This window comes from Bos indicus x Bos taurus, chromosome 18, assembly GCF_003369695.1.
Source record: "Bos indicus x Bos taurus breed Angus x Brahman F1 hybrid chromosome 18, Bos_hybrid_MaternalHap_v2.0, whole genome shotgun sequence".
Lineage (NCBI taxonomy): Eukaryota > Metazoa > Chordata > Mammalia > Artiodactyla > Bovidae > Bos > Bos indicus x Bos taurus.
The window spans coordinates 19,332,631-19,353,842 of NC_040093.1; the positions used below are offsets into that span (position 1 = coordinate 19,332,631).

The following is a 21,212-nucleotide window of genomic DNA, read 5'->3' on the forward strand; positions in this document are numbered from 1 at the left end:
CCCGAATGCCCTAGTGCCTGTGCCCCGCAACACGAGAAGCCACCATAATGAGAAGCCTGTGCACCATGACTACAGAGTAACCCCCACTGTCTGCAACTAGACTAAAACTGTCCAGTAACGAAGACCCAGCACAGCCAAAAAATATACAAATAAAATTATTTTTTTTAAGTTTTTAATAAAAAAAAAAAGTAAGGAAGGGACTTGAAGGTCAGGTACCAGGGTAGGAAAAGTGGGGGAGTCTTACCCCCAGGCTAGGCCCAGCTCTCTGCTCCCCATGCTGTGTTGGGACCTCCTGGGTCTGACCTGCTCCCATTTACCCCTGGGCAAGACAGGCCCCTGGGGTCATGGGGGCTAGGGAGGGACCGAGGGATGTGCCTGGCATGTGCTGACAGGGGATTTCTTGCTCCAGCTGTGCTGGGAGGAGCCCTCCGGCAGAGGCCTGAAGCTGGAGACTCAAGAGGGTGCCTGGGGGAGGTGAGGATGAGCAGTGTGAGGACGAGATCGACTGAGAACAGGCCCAGTTCTGCCACTGACTGCATCTTCGCTCTCCTGGGCTCACGGGGCCTGCCGGGTTCAGCGGTGGGTCCTCCCTGAGGGGCTGTGAGTGGAGACCAGGGGTGGGAGTGGCATGAGAGAAAAAAGAGCAACAGAGACTGACTTTGGGAAAGGAGATAGAGACTGAGAGAGAGAAAGAGAACCTTAGAGCAGGAAGGAGCATGAGATAGAATACAGGAGGGACAGCAGAAATAGAGAAAGGGCAGGAAGAGAGAAATAGAGAAAGAAAGAAGGAGACAGAAAAAGAGAAACAAAGAGAAAAGTAAGGGGCAGACATAAAGAGGGACCCAGAGAAAGGCAGGCAGACACAGGAGGTGGGCGTGGATACGGCAGACACCAAAGACAGAGGACCTGGGATGGCCCTGAGCACCCACTTCAAGGCTGCACTACTGCTCCTGGGGCTTCTGATGACAGGTGAGTGGGAGCCTGGGCTGTGACCAGAGCCAGGTGGCCCTCATTCCCGTGGCCCCTTCTCCAGACAGACTCTCTGCCCTCTCCTACTGACACCTCTGTGTCCCCAGGCCTGACCCAGGTGCCAATCCTGGCCTCAGCCCCCGAGGCTTCTGGGCTCTGCCCGAAAACTTGACAGTGGTGGAGGGGGCTGTTGCTGAACTGCGGTGCGGGGTCCGCGCCCCTGGCAGCGCGGTGCAATGGGCCAAAGACGGGCTGCTCCTCGGCCCCGATCCTAGGATCCCCAGCTTCCCGCGGTATCGCCTGGAGGGAGACCCTGCTAAAGGTAAGGGGCCAGACCCTGAGATCCTGAGCCACCAGCCAAGGCTGACCTCGGCCCTGACCTTGGGTCCTACCTGCAGGTGAATTCCACCTGCATATTGAAGCGTGTGACCTCAGCGATGATGCAGAGTATGAGTGCCAGGTCGGCCGCTCAGAGACAGGCCCTGAGCTCGTGTCTCCCAGAGTGATCCTCTCCATCCTGGGTATGAATGAGAGACCCCCCAGGACCCATGAGTCTGGACTTCCACCCTCACCATCTCCAGAGTTGGGGAGTCCAAGCCTCCAGCCCCGCCCCCGCTTCCTCAGACTCAAAGCCCAAACCCTTATATCCCTCTGGGCGGTTCCAGCTCACCCCAGACCCTTTCTCACCAGTGCCCCCCAAGGTGCTTCAGCTGACCCCTGAAGCAGGGAGCACAGTCACATGGGTAGCTGGGCAGGAGTACACGGTCAGCTGTGTGTCTGGGGACGCCAAGCCAGCACCTGACATCACCTTTCTCTTGAGTGAGTGTGGGTGAACTGGTGGGGGCAGTGTGAAGCCCCTGGAGTGGGGAGGGGGTGTATCTGTGATCAGGGCCCTCCTGAGATGGGATGAAGGAGCAGGCATGGGGAGATGCTGAGGGTGGTGTGGGCCCCAGTGAGTGGGAGGGGACATCCAGGGAAAGGACTGAGAATTTTCGTAATTGCTGGACCAGGACTCAGGGAAGAGGCTGAGGCTCCGAACAGAGATATGTGTGTCTTTTTGGTGCAGACACGAGAAGCTAGGGGTGGGTGATACAACCTGGCAAGGAGGGGAGGGGACAGGAGAGGCCCAGGACCCAGTCCTGGGGCCTCCGGGATTCAAGGAAGCCAGAATGTGCAGAGAGAATGAAGCTGGTGTTTCGCCTCCAGAACCAGGAGGGAGGGGGCTGTATGTTCATCCTGAAGGCTTTCAGGCCAGGCCTCCAGGATCTACCCTGGGGGAAACCTGCCACTCGTCTAGCCTTCTTGTTAACCCCAAGGTGGACAAACAATTTCCGGTATCTCTGCTAATGTGAATGAGGGGTCCCAGCAGAAACTCTTCACCACGGAGGCCACAGCCAGGTATGGAAACTGGGATGCCCCCCGCTCAGCCTGATCCTCCAAGTTTCTCCATGAAAACCCCATATCCTAGGGACTCATGCATGGGAACTTGGGTCAGGTAGGTACATCTGGGACCCAATTCCCCACCTGGATGCTCTAAAACTTCTTTGTAGGAACCCTAGTTCCAGAGTATCAAGTACAAAGGTTTTGGCCAGGTGTGGGCCTCTGGGACCTCCATTCTCACTGCTGACCCTCAGCTCTCTTCCACGGAGCTCTAGATCCTAAAGGAAATCACCATAGAGACTTAAACTAGGTGTAGGGACCTGGGATCCCCACCTCTCTACCTTGACTACCCAAATTTCAGATGATAACTGACTTAAGAACTCCAATTTCCCACCCTAGGGTGACACCCCAGAGCTCGGATAATGGGCAGTTACTGGTCTGTGAAGGATCCAGCCCAGCTTTGGATACCCCTATCAAGGCTTCATTCACCATGAATGTTCTGTGTAAGTGGAGAACTGAGTCGGCTGTTGGGGAACAGGAAATGGGGGGCCCGGGGAGCACAGGGATTATGGAAGGCTCAGGTTCTCAAGGGGGAAACATGGGGGTTCAGCGGCAGGTTGTGGGACTTGAAAAGAATGGATGGACTCCCCGGGCCCACTGAGTGACAGTTGCTCCCCAGTCCCCCCAGGGCCGCCCGTCATAGAATGGCCAGGCCTGGATGAGGGGCAGGTGCGGGCAGGGCAGAGCCTGGAGCTGTTGTGCACGGCCCGAGGGGGGAATCCGCTAGCCACACTGCAGTGGCTGAAGGTGAGGGCAGAGGCGGCATGGAGGTGGGGGGAAGGGTGGGGGCCAGGCGCTGGCTCCGAGCTGGCCCAGGCCTGTCCGTGTCTCCAGAATGGCCAGCCCGTGTCCACAGCATGGGGCACAGAACATGCTCAGGCGGTGGCACGCAGCCTCTTAGTGATGATCGTGAGGCCGGAAGACCATGGGGCGAGGCTCAGCTGCGAGGCCTACAACAGTGTATCTTCAGGGATCCAGGAACGTGGGGTCACGCTGCAGGTCACCTGTGAGTCCTGGTGCCAGCTGCCCATCTGTTGTCAGTCTATGCCCCAGGGAACCATCTGTTTGTGCCCCCAAACCATGCCGGTCGGATGCCAAAGACCTCATCATCTGTCCCCAGTCTCCTGTCTGTCTGGGCTGATCTGTGAGCTTTCCAGCCCAGCTTAGTGTCTCTCCTCCGTTCATCCCTGCAGTCCCCCCCAGTGCCATTACTATCTTGGGATCTGCGTCCCAGTCTGAGAACAAGAACGTGACACTCTCCTGCATCACCAAGTCCAGTCGCCCACGGGTCCTCCTGCGATGGTGGCTGGGCTGGCGGCAGCTGCAGCCCAGCGAGGAGACGGTCATGGACGTGAGGCGGGGGTCAGGCTCCTGGGTCCAAGGGTGGAGGGAGCTGAGGGCACATCTCCTGGATCCGGGAGAGGAGGGGTCTGGAATCTGGGAAGCCTTGATCCCTAGGGAGCCTGGACTGGCGTCCAGGGCCCCCTGGGTCTAACAAATGAGTCAGTGGAGATGATTCATGGGTCCCTGTTGTGACCTGGGCTGGTATCATGGATGGGGGTTCCCTAGTCTCCAAATCTGAAGCCCGATCCCTGCCAGGGCCTGCATGGTGGCCACATCTCCATGTCTAACCTGACATTCCTGGCGCGACGGGAGGACAACGGTCTGACCCTCACGTGTGAGGCCTTTAGCGAGGCTTTCACCAAAGAGACCTTCAAGAAGTCGCTTACCCTAAATGTGAAATGTGAGCCTCCACCCTTGCCCGGGGGTACCCCAATCCTTCAAGACCCTCAACCTCAGGCCCCAGCCCAGAGAGAAGTCACTCTACCTAGCTTTCCCCACAGATCCTGCCCAGAAGCTGTGGATTGAAGGCCCTCCAGAGGGGCAGCGCCTCCGGGCTGGGAACCGGGTGAGGCTGGTGTGTTTGGCCATTGGAGGCAACCCAGACCCTTCCCTCACCTGGTACAAGGTTGGTGCCCAGCAAGAAGGGTTGTGGGGTGGCCAGGAACACGGGGGAAAGATGAAGCTCTTTCTCTCCTCCAGAGTCTAGGGCAACCTGAGTTTCTTGAAAAATACCGGAGATTTTCAGTTTCAGCAGGGAACTGAAAAGACAAACGCCGTAAGAATTAAATCCAATCTTAGGAAAACTGAGGAAATTCTGGGAAAATAGTAAGAATTCTAGAATTAAAGAATTCTGGATCAGGAATGGGAATTCTAGAGAAAAGGGAATAAATTTCATTACAACTAAAGGAGATTCTGATGAAACCTTGGAATAAAGGTAAAATGGCTAGAATTTTAGGGAAAGAGTAAGAATTCCAGAAACAAAGACAAAGGTGGATAAAGGGGAAAGACTAGTAATTCTATAGAACATTTGAAAAATCACTAATTTTAATATTAAGTCGAATTCTTGGGATTGGGAGTAAGAAAATGAAATTTCATTAAAATTTAAGAATTCTGACTGAATTCTTGGAGAATCTTGGGAAACTAGGAATCTAGTGGAAATTCTGGGGGAAAGACTAGGAATTCTAGGAATGAAATTAAATTTCATTTTGTTGTTGTTCAGTTGCTCAGCTGTGTCCGACTCTTTGCAACTCCACGGACGGCAGCACACCAGGCTTCCCTGTCCTTCATTATCTCCCAGAGTTTGCAAAAACTCATGTCCATTGAATCGGTGATGCCATCCAACCACCTCATCCTTTGTCACCCCCTTCTCCTCCTGCCCTAATCTTTCCCATTATCAGGGTCTTTTCCAATGAGCTGGCTGTTTGCATCAGGTGGCCAAAATATGGAGCTTCAGCATCAGTCCTTCCACTGAACATTCAAGGTTGATTTCCTTTAGGATTGACTGGTTTGATCTCTGTCCAAGGGACTCTCGTTTAATTGGATGGGGAAATGCCAAGAATTAGGGCAACACAAAGGATTCAAGTAAAGGACTAGGATAATAAGAAGCCATTAGTGGATTCAGAAATCTGTGACCAGGGAATGGAATTAAAGGAAAGATCAAACGAAATCTTTGAGGAAGCTTTGGATTTTAAGAAAAAGAGTTAAGGAGAGGCAAAAATGAAGAAATTCTGGGAAAGGTTTGGGAATTCCAAGGGAGTTTCCCGGTGTAGGAGGTTTGGTAAATATAGCTGGAATGAATTTCGAGGAGTGGGGCTGAGGGTCGGCCGAGGGCACCGACAGTTGCAGGCCTCCAGAGAGCAGAGGAGCGGGGCGGGAGTGGGGGGTGAAGCGTGGGACTGGAGGCAGGTTCAGACTGCAAAATCTCGGGGCTCCTGGGACCCAGTAGACGGGAGAGATGCCGGGTGGGGTCTGCTCAATTCTAGTCCCCATTCCTCTGCCTTAGCCGATGCTCACCGAAGGGGGCGCCTTTTCCTCACCACACAACGGCTTTATTTATCTGGGCTGGAGGCAGCCCACCTAATGGGGACGTCTCGGGAGGCGGGGATGGCAGGGCTCCCCTTGGTCCCCCAGTCAGTCTCGGCCCTTAGGACTCGCGCACCGTGACCGAACCGCGGCCGCCCCAGGAACCACGGCGGGTGCAGCTGGGAAGTGTGGAGAAGTCGGGGAGCATCTTCTCCCGAGAGCTGGTGCTGATCACGGGTCCGTCGGACAACCAGGCCAAGTTCACGTGCAAAGCCGGCCAGCTCAGCGCGTCCACGCAGCTCGTGGTGCAGTGTGAGGGGGCGCACTGCGGGGCTGGGAGGGCTGCTGCGGCGGGGAACTGAGAGGGAGCCTTGGCTGGTGGGGTGGGAGAGTGGGGGCGGCTGGGGGAGGGGTGGATGCTGAAGAGCCCAGGACGCACTCGCGGCTGGGCGGGGCTGAGTCCCTCCTCTTCACCTCTGAGCCTCGCTCCTCCCACCTGTTCCCGAAGTCCCCCCGACAAATGTGACGATCCTGGCCAACGCGTCGACGCTACGCCCCGGGGATGCCTTAAACTTGACGTGCGTCAGCGTTAGCAGCAACCCTCCAGTCAACTTGTCGTGGGACAAGGAGGGGGAGAGGTAAGTGTGCCGTCCCTCCCCGGTTCTGATCACATTCCTTTACAGTCAGAAACCTGCCCCCGCCCGACTTGCCGTCCTGCCTGGTACCCGGCACCCAGTACCCAGACTCTAGCTCTGGTCCCGCTCCCGGCCCGGTCTGCAGGCTGGAAGATGTGGCCGCCCAGCCCCGCCGGGCTCCATTCAAAGGTTCCGCCGCCGCTAGGAGCGTCCTTCTGAGACTCTCATCCCGTGACCACGGCCACCGCGTGACCTGTAGCGCCCACAGCACCGAGCTGCGGGAAACCGTGAGCGCCTTCTACCGCCTCAACGTGCTGTGTACGTGCGCAGGCCTGGCATCCCTCTTGATACCTATCTGACCCTATACTACAATACTTGGGTTACAATATACAATTCAATATAGTACAATACTTGGATACTGTCTTTGACTTTCATTCTTAACTTCAGAAACTTTCCTGCTCTTTATCCTGACACTCGACCTGCACCGATTCCTATCCTGCCCATCCCCCATCTTCCTTTTTTGTCCTGTATCCTAACCCCTGACCTTGACCCGTATCCCGAACCCTGTTTCCATCCTTCAGTCTGACTCTGGTCTCTCTGAACCTAACCCCCCATCTCAGCTCTGAACTTAATTGCTCCCTTGTCCACAAGCTTAAAATCTCGGCGAGACCTCGACTTTAACCCTTTATACCTGCACCTGATCTCAAATCCATCCCCGGGCCCGAACCTTAACAATCTTGACTCCCCGCGGGGCCTCCTCGTTCGCAGACCCTCCAGAGTTCCTGGGGGAGCAGGTGCTTGTGGTGACCGCGGTGGAGCAGGGCGAGGCACTGCTGCCCGTCTCCGTGTCTGCCAACCCCGCCCCGGAGGCCTTCAACTGGACCTTCCGCGGCTACCGACTCAGCCCAGGTGCACGGAGGGGGCATGGAGAGGGACGCAGGTCTCCAGGACTCCCGGACGGGGTTGAGGGCGGATTTAGCAAGCTCCTCACCTTTACTTCCCACAGCTGGCGGCCCTCGGCATCGTATCCTGTCTGGTGGAGCGCTGCAGCTATGGAATGTGACCCGCGCTGACGATGGCCTTTACCAGTTGCACTGTCAGAACTCGGAGGGCACGGCGGAAGCTCTCGTGAGACTGGATGTACAATGTGAGACCCCTCATCACCGTAGGAAACTAAGGGGCTCTGGGAGCCCCGCCCATCACGGAAGCCCCGCCCACCCAGGGAGTCTTGCTCGCTGTGGAGTTTCCTCTTTATGGAAGCTCCGCCCACCCAAGGGATATACCCATCCTGGAAACCTCCCCATTCTGGGAGACCCTACTGTGACGGAGCCACGCCCACTTTGGGAAACGTGCCCATTAGAGAGACCCTTTGTAGAATCTCTGCCCACCTACTCCGGTCAGGAAGCCAAGCCAATCCACGCAATTCTGGAAGTCCATCGGACCTACTCTTGTCACTACAGTAGCATAGTAGACGGTGGGGACAACCTCACTAACACGGAGAACTTTATTCTAAAGGCAGACTTGATCACACTCGTAACTTTCCCGGGCACCTCTAAGACACCCCTCCCACCTTGGAGCCCTCTTCCACCATGGCCTGTCTGGGCCCAAATGCCTTCCCCAAGCTCCTGCCTTCCCTAGATGCTCCCACCATCCGAGCTCTCCAAGACCCCACTGAGGTGAATGTTGGGGATTCTGTGGACATAGTCTGCACTGTGGATGCCAATCCCATCCTTCCTGAGATGTTCAACTGGGAGAGGCTGGTGAGGATCTAACCTTTGGTAAATAGAGGTGTGGGCTGGGAGATGTGATTTCTTGACTGTAAGCTCCTCGAGAGGAGGGGCTTTATGACCCTATATAACTGTAGTTGTCAGGACATGCTCGAAGAACTAACTGTTGAATGGTAGATGGATAAGTGCATAAGTGAATAGATAATCAGGTGGGTGGGGGGTACATGGTTGGATATATGGATGGATACGTGGTGGGTGGATGAGTTAGTAGATAGATGAATGAGTGGATGGAAGAACAGATAGACAAATAAGCAAGTGAATGAGTGGATAAATGGATCAATAAATTAGGCAATTAGATGATTGAATGAGAGAAATGAGTAGATTGATTAGATTAGAGAGTAGATGGATGGGTAGATACACCATCGGTGGAAAAGATGTCTATGGAAGGAAAATGGATAAATGGATGGATAGATGGGTGGGTGCACAGGCCAATGGAGAGATGGATAAATAGGCAGCCAGATAAATTGATGAACAGATGCATGGATGTATTGATGTGCATGTGTTTGAGTGAATAGATGGAGTGGATAAGTAGATAGAAGGGTGAATGGATGGGTAGAAGGAACCAAATGGTTAGATGAATGATGGGTGAATGGATGAATGAATGGAAGGGAAGATTGATGGATGTATGGATAAATGAATGAATTGACAGATAGGTGGATGGTTAAATACATTGATGGATGGGTGAATAGAAGGTTCCAAGCAAGAATGGTTGAGTAAATGGATGGATGAGTAGTTGACTGGATTGGTGGCTGAATGGATGGATCCATGCATGAATGGTGGGATAAATAAATGAATGATTGGGTGGAATGACAGGGAAATTTTTTTCTTTGCTAGGAAGAGTGATTGTGGCTGGGAGATAGAGGCTGCAGATGGGGACTCAGTTTGAGGGCTAATGGAGCTGGGGCTGGACCTGGGGACAATCTCCCAAGTCTTGGACCTCTAGGGAGAAGAAGGGGAGGACCAGAATCTGGATGACATGGAGAAGATGTCAAAGGGATCCACAGGGCGTCTTCGTATTCACCATGCCAAGCTGACCCAGGCTGGTGCTTACCAATGCATTGTGGACAATGGGGTGGCACCTCCAGCCCGAGGGCTGGTCCGTCTTGTTGTCAGATGTGAGTAACAACCAAAGCCCTAACTTCAAGGCCTGCCACTAAATCCACATATCATGTCCTTCCATACACCTCATGTTGAGCTCCAACCCCTCCAGTTGCCCCCCATGTGGAGCATCCCGCTCCCCTAACGAAAGTGGCTGCAGCTGGGGACAGCACTAGTTCTGCCACCCTTCACTGTCGTGCCCGAGGCGTCCCCAACATCGTCTTCACTTGGACCAAAAACGGGGTCCCTCTGGATCTCCAGGATCCAAGGTGAGTCCAGGCCGAACCAGGTAGCACTCCAGCCCTACCTTCGATCCCCCAGCCCCAGTCACCCTCCCTGAGTCCCTGCTGCATCTCCGCTCCAGGTACACAGAGCACACATATCACCAGGGTGGCGTCCACAGCAGCCTTCTGACCATTGCCAACGTGTCTGCAGCCCAGGACTATGCCCTCTTCACATGCATAGCCACCAACCCCCTCGGCTCGGACCACACCAACATTCAACTCGTCAGCATCAGTATGGTGGGAGAGGGCTGGGAGGCTGCTGGGAGGGTAATCCCCTAAGTCAATCCCCCGGTCTCTGGTTGGTCCCAGAATGACAGTGTTCCTGAAACCTGAGAAGTGTTTATGAATGAGGATGGAGTTTTTGCCTGCTCCAAAAGTCCCATTGGAGACTGGATTTTTTACGGAAACTGACAACAAAGGAAAAAATGGAAGGGGTTTCTTATTGCCCCAAGCCTGGTGGCTCAGTGGAAAGAACCCACCTGCCAGTGCAGGAGACACAGGTTCGATCCCTGTTCTGGGAAGATCCCCTGGAGAAGGAAATGACAACCCACTCCAGTTTTCTTGCCTGGAGAACCCCATGGACAGAAGAGCCTGGCATGCTACAGTCCACGGGGTCACAAAGAGTCATGACTGAGTGACTGAATGCAATGCAACTGAAAAGTAGATTTTCAGGAGTCGCTGGATCTAGGTTCAGCTGTCATCAAGAACTCTCCATCTCTCTGGATTACTTTTCTCTGTGTTGGCTATCTTGTAAGGCTTCCTAACAGTGGCATGAAAGTACTAGAATTAAGATCCACTGGCTCCCCTTGACTCCCAGCCCATTCCTGACCAGTCAGGTGGTGAAAGGAAGACAACCTGATTGTTGTTCTTGTTGGCCAGACCCAGTCATGTGTCCATCCTACAAGGAGGGGAGTCACTTCCATCAGATGCACGTGGCCTGAGAATGTGGGCGAGTGACTCTCCAATGGGTATTCAGTGTTCTGTAACCAGAAGAAATGAGGGGAATGGATATGAGATAGACACAAAAGTCCACTACAAGAAACATGTGTCATACAGTCAATCTTCATCATTGGCAGAGTCTGTATTTACAGTTTTGCCTACTTGTTAGAACTTATTCATAAGTCCCAAATCAATACTCATTCTGCTTTCCCAGACATTCAGGGGACTGTAAAGAGGGGATGAAAAATTTGAGTCACGCAATGAGTACACTCTCAGCAGAGGTGGAACAAGATGACACTCTGCCTTCTTACAGCTCTCGCTTTTTGCACCTTTGTGCTTTTTGTTAATCGTTTTGCTACATAAAATGGCCCTCAAGCACAGCACTAAAGTGCTGTCTGGTGTTCCTAAGCTTAGGAAGGCTGAGATGCGCCATTTGGAGAAAATACGTGTGTTTGGTAAGCTTTGAACAGGTTTGAGTTCCAGCAATTCATTCAATGTTAATGAATCAACAGGTATATTAAATAAGATATCTTTAAGCAGAAACATGCATAATACAATATCATGCATTAATTGGTTGATGAAAATGTGACTGGAGGCTCGTGGGAGTCTAAGCCTGCATTTCCCTTGGAAGCAATGGCTTGGTATTTGCTATTGACTTTAGAGAACATAACCACCATGAATAATGAGACTCAACTACATATTTGAAATCATTCTTAGCAAGAATCTGGAAGGAATCTTCCAGAATCCTTCTGAATCCTCTATGTCCCCCATCCCTCACCTCAAAGGCCGCCCTGATCCGCCATCGGGACTGAAGGCTGTGAGCATGACCCCATATTCAGTGGGCCTGGAGTGGAAGCCTGGCTTTGATGGGGGCTTGCCACAGAGGTTCCAAATCAGGTAGGTCTCTATCATGAAAGGAAAGGGTTGTAGCCAATAGGGCTGGGGTACCTTCCTGATTGACTGCCCTCCCTTTTATGCAGGTATGAGGCTCTGGAGACTCCAGGGTTCCTCTACATGGATGTCCTACCACCCCAGGCCACCACCTTCACACTGACCGGGCTGCAGCCTTCTACACGATACAGGGTCTGGTTGCTGGCCAGCAATGCCCTGGGTGACAGCGGACTAGCTGACAAAGTGTCCCAGATCTCGATCACGACCCCAGGTGGGAAGGGACATTCTTGCACAATTTGCAGAATTACTCAGAGGACTTATAGGGTGGAGTCGATACTATTATTCCCTTTTTGCTGATGGAGAAACTGAGGTCCAGAGAGGTTAATCAACTTGTCAAAACTCACACAGGTAGAAGGAGCTACAGATGAAATTTAAACTCAGGCAGATGAACTCCAGAGACTAGTTTTTGCCACTAGACTATACTGTCTGAATGTGATTAGTGACACAAGGGAAATTCAAAGAGAATTTGAATTGAATGAAAATGAAAACAAATGAAAATTGTGAGGGGCAGCTAAAGCAGTGCTTAGCAAGAAATTTATAGCATTAAGTTCTCAGATTTTTTTAAGTCTTCAAATTGACTAAGTTTCCATCCTAAAAAGACTAGGAAAAGAAGGGCAAATTAAACCCAAAGTAGACAAGAGGAAGGAAATAATAAAGAACAGAAATTAATGAATTAGGAAATTGAAAAACAATAAAAGAAAATAATGAAATCAAAAGCTGATTCTTTGAAAAGAGCAATGTTTATAGAGCTAATCAAGATGAAAAAAGAAAGAAGACACCACTCTTAACCAATATAAGGGATGAAAAAGGGAACATTACTACTGATCCTACAGACATTAAGGGGAAATTAGGAGGTATTACAAACAACTTTATGTCAATAAATTCAGCAACTTTGATGACACAGATTAATTCCTTGAATACGAACGAGAACATGTGGACTCTGGTAGACTACTACAGCGCAGTGGCCAATCACACAGAGCCTGGTTCCAACAAACCTGGTTTCAAGTCCCAGGTCTGCAACTTCCTAGGTGTGAGACCTTAGGCAAGTACTGAAGACTCAGTATAACCTTTGAGCCTCAGTCTGTAAAGATAAAGTGTGTCTCCAGTCTCTGTACCTCAGTTTCTGAAAGTAAGGTCTATCTTAGACAATTGTAAGAAATATATAAATTAATATATCTGAAGCTCTTAGAACAGGGCCCTGTACAAAGCTAGCGCTATGTAGATGCTAATTTAAAGAAATGCCCCCACTCACTTTTTGTTTACTTTGCCCCATGAAAGTTCCCTTTTTCTATCTTTTCCTTTCTGATCAGTTTAGTTCAGTCGCTTAGTCGTGTCCAACTCTTTGCAACCCCATGGACTGCAGCACACCAGGCATCCCTGTCCATCACCAACTCCCGGAGCTTGCTCAAACTCATGTCCATCGAGTCAGTGATGCCATCCAAGCATCTCAACCTCTGTTGTCCCCTTTTCCTCCTGCTTTTTTCCCCCTTTGCCTTTCTGATAGGGCAGACTTTTTCCTCATGGAAGTAAGGACTCTTTCCCATCCCTACAATGTTGCCTCCTCTTTCCCTGTTCCAGTTTTCCCTTTAAGCACTAAAGCATAAAGTAGTACTATATTCACCTCCCTTGCTCTAAAACTTATACCTATATTAAGGCATCCAGAGAACCCTGAATTTTTAAAAATTAATCCCCCAAGTTGACAATTCAGGTTAAAGCACTCATCAACAATATATTATTTTATTATTAGCATTAGGTTTAGAATGGCTATTAATAGTATCATCATTATCATCAGCAATTTCCAGTTCTCTTTGAAATATTCCTAAAGTCAGAAATTAATTCCTATAAGTCTCAAAACTGGGTTGCAAAGCTTAATAGGAGACATAGAAATATTTAAGGTTTATCTCAGTTTGTTGATGTTAATTTTCATTCTCTATCTCCACCTCCCAGGTCTAGACCAACCTTCTCGAGAACCCGACTACCAGCTACCCACAGAGCAGCCTGCAGGTAAGTCTTCAATCCCCAAATAGCCCTCTGCCTCTTAAAAACAACTTTCTGGTCTCTAATCCCACCCTCTCTGCCTTATGACTATCGTCCCTTAAGACTTAAGTCAGACCCACAGGCCCTCACTCATATCCTTAGCTCTTCCTCTTACTTGAGTGTGATAAATTTTCTTTTTTCCTAATTTACCTGCATGTGATAAAATTTCTCTCTTCCCTGTGCAGAGCCTGTGTCAGTTGGCTTTTGCTGCATAACGAACTATCCCAAACATGGGCACTTATAGCAACAAACATGATTTCTCATGATTCTGTGAGTGGCTGAACAGTTCTGCTCTGGGCTATGGTCAGCTGGCAGCTCTGCTGGGACCTGTTGATCTAGGATAGCCTCTCCTCACTCATCTGGCAATCTGACTTGTAATTGGGACATTGGAGATCACCAGGTCACAAGTGTCTCCTTGGCTCGTTCACATGGAGGTGGTCACTAGAGTCCTAAAAGCAACGAGAGCGCAAGTTACAATTTACAGGCACTTTTCAAGCTTCGGATTATTTTTTAATTGTTAAATATTAATTATTTAAAAAATTTTGGGCCAGGCCGTGAGGCATGTGGGATCTTAGCTCCTCAGTCAGGGATTGAACCCACATCCTCTGCATTTCAACTGTGGAGTCTTAACCACTGGATCATGATGGATTTCCCTTTGAGCTTCTCATTGTATCTTACTGGCTGAAGCAAGTGGCATGGCTCAACTCAGAGTTAGTGTAGGGGGAAGTCTTAAGAGTATGCATGTTAGTTGCTCAGTTATGTCCAACTATTTGTGACCCCCATGGACAGTACATCGTCAGGCTCCTTTGTCCATGGGATTCTCCAGGCAAGAATATTGGGGTAGGTAACCATTGCCTTCTCCAGGGGATCTTCCTCACCCAGAGATTGAACCCAGGTCTCTTTTTTTGCAGGCAGATTCTTTATCATCTGACCCACCAGGAAAGCTCTCAGACTATGCATATAGTGAGACAATCATGACCATTTTGCAAATAATCAATCCCCTTTAGAGTCTGAGAAGGTTGTAAATGACAGAAATTCAGTTGTTGTTGACAATACAAAGAATGGCTTGGCTCATGAAATTGAAACTCCAATTGTGGCTGGATTCAGGTACTCAAAATGTTCACCAAGAATCAGTTTCCCACTCTCTCAACTTTGCCTTCAACTCTGATGACTTCTTTCTCAGATTTTTCTCTTAAGAAGGCAGAGAAGTCCTCCCACACCTTCAACTTTTATTTCACTTCTTAGCAACTAGCCGAAGCGTGTCCTAGGTGTTCTGCCAAAAATCTACCTTGGGTCAGATGCCAGTCTCTGAACTGATCACTGTGGGAATGGGGATGGGAACTCTTAACGGCCAAGTCAGGCTATGTGTCCTCCATGGAGTCCTACGGAGCCAACCAGACTGAGAGCAGGGTAATTACTGGCAAAGGAAAATGAGTCCTGTTAGCAGGAGGTGGGGAAATGGGTGCTGAGCAGATGGCTGCTGAGAGGGACTCAGTCTTATCCTCACGGATATAGCAGAGGATTCTGATGTTGTCTGAGATGGAAGTTTGTGCAAAGAGGAAGTCATTTGAGATGAAGTTTGAAAGAATAGAAGCTTGCTTGAGATGAAAGGACATTTAAAGACAGACACTCTACTATTTAAAGGCTTAGATGTGTGGGTTTGCCTCAATGATTCTGGAAACAGCCAGCGGTTAGTTTTGTGTGGCTGGAGGGTCAATAGTTGGTGGGCAAGAGTGAAGATGTGGGAAGAGGCCAGGTCATAGAAGATCTTGAATGCCCAGCTAAGGACCTGAAGTTCCTCCTTGAGTCCATACATGGGGCTTGGACAAAGGTAGCATTAGCAGTAGCACTGCTAATGCCTTGATTTGAGAAAGGAGCCACCTGCTCTCGGGTGGCAAGAGGAGTGAACATGGGGTCTTCATGGTAGCCCAGTGGTTAAGACTGTGCTTCCAATGCAAGGGATATGGGTTCAATCCCTGGTCAGGGAACTATGATCCCACATTCCCTGTGGTGCAGCCAAGACATTTTTTAAAACAGGAGTGGACATAGAAACCCCTGCCCATCTGCTTCCCTGACCTAGGAGGAGGGCTTTGCTTGGTCAGGGACAGGCTTTTTCAGAGAACCTCAATTGAAGTCTGAAACCAATTGTTTGGGCTCATCGAGGGGTAACTTCCACCCCACAGGACCCTCGGAGATGCCCTTGCTGCCTGTGCTGCTTGCTGTTGGAGGTCTTTTGCTGCTTTCAAATGCCTCCTGTGTCGGGGGATTCCTCTGGCAGCGGAGACTGAAGCGTCTTGCTGAGGGTGAGGAGAGACCCTTCTCCTGCTGGGACAGAGTCCAAGGGTGATGGGAACTCTGGGTTTGCTGCATACTGAAGGTCTCCCAGGGCCAAGTGGGCTCAAGGGGTGTATCTCTGACCCCTTTTCCCCTACTTCCCTCAGGCATTTCCGAGAAGACAGAGACAGGGTAAGTGGGGATATCTGTCTGTAAGGAAGACTCTGGGGAGGAGATTTGAGGGTGACAGCTGTCAAAGGGTCAGTGCCCAACTGCCTCCCCATGCCTCCATCCTGGAAGGTCGGAGGAAGACCGAGTCAGGAATGAATATGAGGAGAGCCAGTGGACTGGAGATCGGGACACTCGAAGCTCCACCGTAAGTGGGGGTGGTCCTGACACCCCACTGACAGGGAATTGACTGTGACTAAAATCCCACCATTAGCTTTAGGTTAATCATTGTCCTTTCCAGGAATGATGGAGTCAGAGGATGGAAAACACTTAATGCTTTTTTATTGGTGGGGGGGTTGTGGACAGGTTAGCACAACAGATGTAGAGCCATATTACCACTCCATGAGGGACTTCAGCCCCCAGCTTCCCCCCACGATGGAGGAGGTGTCTTATCCCCTAGGTGAGTGGTGTGCACAGTGGAACATCCTCTCCCCACCTTTGATACTCCTGACATCTAGACCTAGCTGTCTGATCATCACTTCCCCTCCCCACTCCAATTCCAGGTCTCAGGGCTCTTGAGGAGGAGAATATGGCCTTTCCTGGGCACCTGTATGATGAGGTGGAAAGAGTGTATGCTCCATCTCGGGCCTGGGGACCCCTCTACGATGAAGTACAAATGGTGAGGAGATTTATATCCACAGAAATATTTCCTAGTTAGTGCCGGAGATCCCCCTCCTACTGCCTGTATTAGTTCAGGTAAGCTAGCTGCTGTAGCAAAGAGGCCTGGCCATAATCCAGTGGCCTAAACAAGACAGCCTATTTCTTTCTCGTGTAGCAGTCAGAGGGGAGTGGCTGTGCTGCACATGGTTATTCTGCAACCCATGCTCTTTCCATTGTGTTCCTCTGCCATCCCCTAGTGAGTTGAACAAGTTTACATGGATGGGCCAGTTCACTGGGGGTTTCAGCTTGTGGGAAAGGGAAAAAGAGAGCATGGTAGAGGCACGACCCTGACTTATGGTCCAGGCCCAGAAATGTACACACTGCTCTTATTCCACTGGTGAGAATATGGACATGGCCACACCTTAACTGCAAAGGAGGCTGAGAAATGCAGTCTACTTGGCAGCTCTGTGCCCTACTAGGATTCTGTTACTGTGGAAGAAGGAAGGTGTGTATTTGGTTGGATAACTAGCCATCTCCACTATACTGGTTACAGCAGAGAGATAGAAATACTTTTTGGACCCACTCAATGGAAAAGTCAAGAGACAGAATTGTCTTCAGGCCTACCCAGAATTTTCTCTCTAAAGACAATCCCTAGCAAATCCAGGTTTCTATCCTATTAGATTATAAACCTTGAGAGAAAGAGAATGCCTCTTATCCAATCGCTCCAAAGCCCCAACTCGGACTCTTAGTGGTTTAGCTCGGTTCACATAGTTGTTGCTGAATGTTGCTGGTTCACTGAGGCAGGAGATAGAATATATACTAGTTGGACAAATCTGGGGCAGTGTCCACACATGGCATCTGGGATTAGAGGCCAGCCCCACTCAATCCACTGAACTGAGAGTGGGAGAGAGATGCAGAACCCAGAGGGAAGTGAAGATGGTGGTTGGGCAGGCACAAACCACAAACAAGCACCTTGACCACCAACTAAGCCCCACCTACTGGCTCACAGAAAGAGATGGGGCAGAACCCCTGACTTTCTGTGTGGCCTTGACTAATGCTCTGGCACCTGTGGGCCAAAGACTTCCCTCTGTAACTTTGTTCCCAATGGGGCACCGGCCTCCCCACCACTGTGGAAAGAACGCGATGCTGTCCATGGTGCTGAACACACATGCCCTCTAAAAGCACAGATAGAGCCTGCACACTTTTCCTGTAAAGGGCTAGACAGTAAATATTTTGGGCTTTGCAGGATATAGTGTCTTCCTAAAAACTACTCAACTCTGCCATAAAAATAGCCATAGAGAATACATAAATAATTATGACTAACTTCCAATAAAACTTTTATTTTTCGACACTGAAACTTGAACTTCATATAGTTCTCACATGTCACGAGTATCACTCTTTTTTAACAAATATTTCTCAGCAATTAAAAAATATAAAAAATATTCTTGGGCAATACAAAAACATGCAACGAGCCATATTTGGCTGCTTGCTCTAAAGTTTGCTGATCAAAAACAACCATTTTCTCCCAAAATCTAAGGCAAAGCACATCCTCAGTAAGGACCACCCTGCTGCTGCTGCTGCTTGCTGCGTTGCTTCAGTCGTGTCCGACTCTGTGCGACCCCAGAGACGGCAGCCCACCAGGCTCCGCCGTCCCTGGGATTCTCCAGGCAAAAGTACTGGAGTGGGGTGCCATTGCCTTCTCCAACGACCAGTGCGGAAGAACACTGGAGTGGGTTGTCATTTCCTTCTCCAATGCATGAAAGTGAAAAGGGAAAGTGAAGTCGCTCAGTCGTCTCCGACTCTAGCGATCCCATGGACTGCAGCCTACCAGGTTCCTCTGTCCATGGGATTTTCCAGGCAAAAGTACTGGAGTGGGGTGCCATTGCCTTCTCCAACGACCACCCTCCATGGCCTTTAATCTCTTCTATTTTGATGAGGTAGTGTTTTGGACATTCATAAAACCAACAGAATCAAGACTCACATGCCACAATTCCCTAACTGATGTTGTTGTTCTGTTGCTAAGTTGTGTCTGACTCTTTGAGACCCCATGGACTGCAGCACATCGGGCTTCCCTGTCCTTCCCCATCTCCCAGAGTTTGCTCAAACTCATGTCCATTGAGTTGATGATGCCATTCAACCATCTCATCCTCTCTGTCTTCTCCTCTTGCTTTCAATATTTCCCAGCATCAGGGTCTTTTCCAATGAGTTGGCTCTTCACATCAGGTGGCCAGTGTATTGGAGCTTCAGCCCCAGCATCAGTCCTTCCAGTGAATATTTAGTGTTGATTTCCTTTAGGATGATATCGTGGGCTAATTAAAAGTTTCACATACCTGCTTCAGCAGCACATATACTAAAACTGGAATGATATAGAGAAGATTAGCATGGCCCCTGTGTGAGGATGACATGCAAATTTGTGATGTGTTCCATATTCAAAAAGAAAAGTTTCACATGTATGACATTTAAATTGCTTTTTGACATGAAATTATGAGTTATCTTGGATTTGCTTTAAAAGAATTCCAGTTAGTGGCAGCAAGGGATGATAGAGATAAAGATAAATCAAGATTGACCAAAGGTTGAAATTAGGTGATAGGTTCACAGGGGTTTATTATAATCACTATCCTCTTTGTATATGTTGGAATTGCCTTTATAATTAGAAGTTAAAACATTTTTCTTTCCTGTGAAGTAGAGCAGGAAGGTGTATCCCCCAGAGCTGCAAACATGACTCACCCATAGCATCTTTCTATGGTTCTAACTCCACCTTTGCTTGTCAGGACTCCTGTGATTTCCGCTGGCCTGGAGACAGATATGAGGATGCAAGAGGAATTTATGATCAGGTGGCAGGAGATCTGGACCCTGTGGAACCTGATGCTATACCCTTTGAGCTGAGGGGACATCTGGTGTGAGAACCTCCTCAACACCCTTTTCCTACACCTGCAAGACACAACATGCCCACTGTCCTTTTTATTCTGAGCTAGGCTGAGCCTGTTAAGTGAGCTCCATTGGACACAAAGAGACGGGGCTTTTTCAGGAGGAGAAGTGGAGGGGTGTGTGTAAGTGACAGATGGTTCAAGCTGGTCCAAGTATCAACAGGGCTCCTCTGATGCTTGGTTTTAGAGTTCTCTGTAGGGACACAGTGGATTGTAAAAGACATCTCAATAAATAAAAGTGTCTTTATGCTTTTTAAAGTAAAAATTTTAGAAGTGGGGAAAAAACATACTAAAAACTCAGTTCATTTTGAGTTCAACTAAATCTGAAATAGCTAATAAGTGGAATTTATGAGCCATTGTTATATCCTACTTGTTTTATGCTTTTCCACAGTTATCTACAACACAATGTATAAACTATGACACATATGTATACATAAATAGACTCTACAGAAAATAAACAGACTTTATTGAAAAAGCTGTACTCAAAAGAATGCATACTGTACGGTTTTGCTCATAGAAATTCTAGAACCGGCAAAGCTAATCTACAGGGACAGAGCAATTAGTGGTTGCCTGGGGCCATGAGAAGGAACTGACTACAAAACATATGAGAAAACTTCTGAGAGGGTGATAATAATTTTCTATGTGATGACTGTGGTGGTCAAAACTCACTGAACTCTATGCTTAAGATGGGTGCATTTTATGGTACATAAATTTACCTAAACAAAAGTGACCTTAAAAACAGGCACCATAGGGTCTTTCCTGGTGGTTCAGTGGCTAAGACTCTGTGCTCCCAATGCAGGGGGCCTGGGTTCAATCCCTGGTCATGGAACAAGACTCCACAAGGCCACAGTTAAAGATCCCATATGCTGCAGTGAAGATCGAAAATCCTATGTCCCAGACCTGGTGCAGTCAATAAATAAATACTTTTTAAAAGGCACTATAATAAAGCCTTTTCATACTGTTCATACTGTTCATGGGGTTCTCAAGGCAGGAATACTGAAGTGGTTTACCATTCCCTTCTCCAGTGGACCAAATTTGTCAGAAGTCTCCACCATGACCCGTCTGTCTTGGGTGGCCCTACACGGCATGGCTCGTAGTTTCATTGAGTTAGACAAGGGTGTGGTCCCTGTGATTAGACTGGTCTGGTTAGTTTTCTGTGATTGTGGTTTTCAGTCTGCCCTCTGATGGAGAAGGATAAGAGGCTTATGGAAGCTTCCTGATGGGAGAGACTGACTGAGGGGGAAACTGGGCCTTGTTCTGATGGGTGGGACTATGTTCAGTAAATCTTTAATCCAATTTTCTATTGATGGGTGGAGCTGTGTTCCCTCCCTGTTTTTTACCTGGGGCCAAACTATGATGGGCTTCCCTTATGGCTCAGTTGGTAAAGAATCCACCTGCAATGTGGGAGACCTGGGTTCGATCCCTGGGTTGGGAAGATCCCCTGGAGAAGGGAAAGGCTACCCACTCCAGTATTCTAGCCTGGAGAATCCCGTATAGTCCATGGGTTCGCAAAGAGTCAGACTGAGAGACTTTCACTCACTCACTCAAACTATGATGCAGATAATGAAGATAATGGCAACCTCCTTCACAAGGTCCCATGCAGGCACTGCTACACTCAGTGCCCCAAACCCTGCAGCAGGCCACCGCCGACCCACGCCTCCGCAGGAGACTCCTGGA

General features: G+C 49.5%; 1 protein-coding gene and 1 non-coding gene across 3 annotated transcripts; both read left to right on the plus strand.

Annotated features, from left to right (window-relative positions):
* The first annotated feature begins 200 nt into the window (after window positions 1-200).
* Window positions 201-20,012, plus strand: NPHS1 (NPHS1, nephrin). 2 transcript variants are annotated; one of them, XM_027514169.1, is made up of 30 exons: window positions 912-969; window positions 1,038-1,068; window positions 1,107-1,291; window positions 1,368-1,490; window positions 1,660-1,788; window positions 2,286-2,367; window positions 2,749-2,852; window positions 3,029-3,156; window positions 3,244-3,415; window positions 3,603-3,760; window positions 4,009-4,153; window positions 4,254-4,378; window positions 5,901-6,087; window positions 6,284-6,413; window positions 6,556-6,728; window positions 7,179-7,319; window positions 7,417-7,557; window positions 8,049-8,170; window positions 9,141-9,312; window positions 9,408-9,564; window positions 9,660-9,811; window positions 11,304-11,415; window positions 11,499-11,680; window positions 13,417-13,473; window positions 15,690-15,809; window positions 15,948-15,972; window positions 16,081-16,156; window positions 16,315-16,408; window positions 16,512-16,627; window positions 19,380-20,012. In XM_027514169.1, exons 1-30 carry the CDS (start codon window positions 912-914, stop codon window positions 19,509-19,511), a joined length of 3,729 nt encoding a protein of 1,242 aa, XP_027369970.1. In that variant the 3' UTR covers window positions 19,512-20,012. The 2 variants fall into 2 exon arrangements, with proteins under 2 accessions (XP_027369969.1, XP_027369970.1); XM_027514168.1 differs by lacking the exon at window positions 1,038-1,068 and having other exon boundaries at window positions 201-969; window positions 1,077-1,291.
* LOC113876894 lies at window positions 18,939-19,041 on the plus strand. Its single transcript, XR_003506628.1, has one exon. It is a non-coding gene; the product is annotated as a U6 spliceosomal RNA (small nuclear RNA).
* Window positions 20,013-21,212: the final 1,200 nt, after the last annotated feature.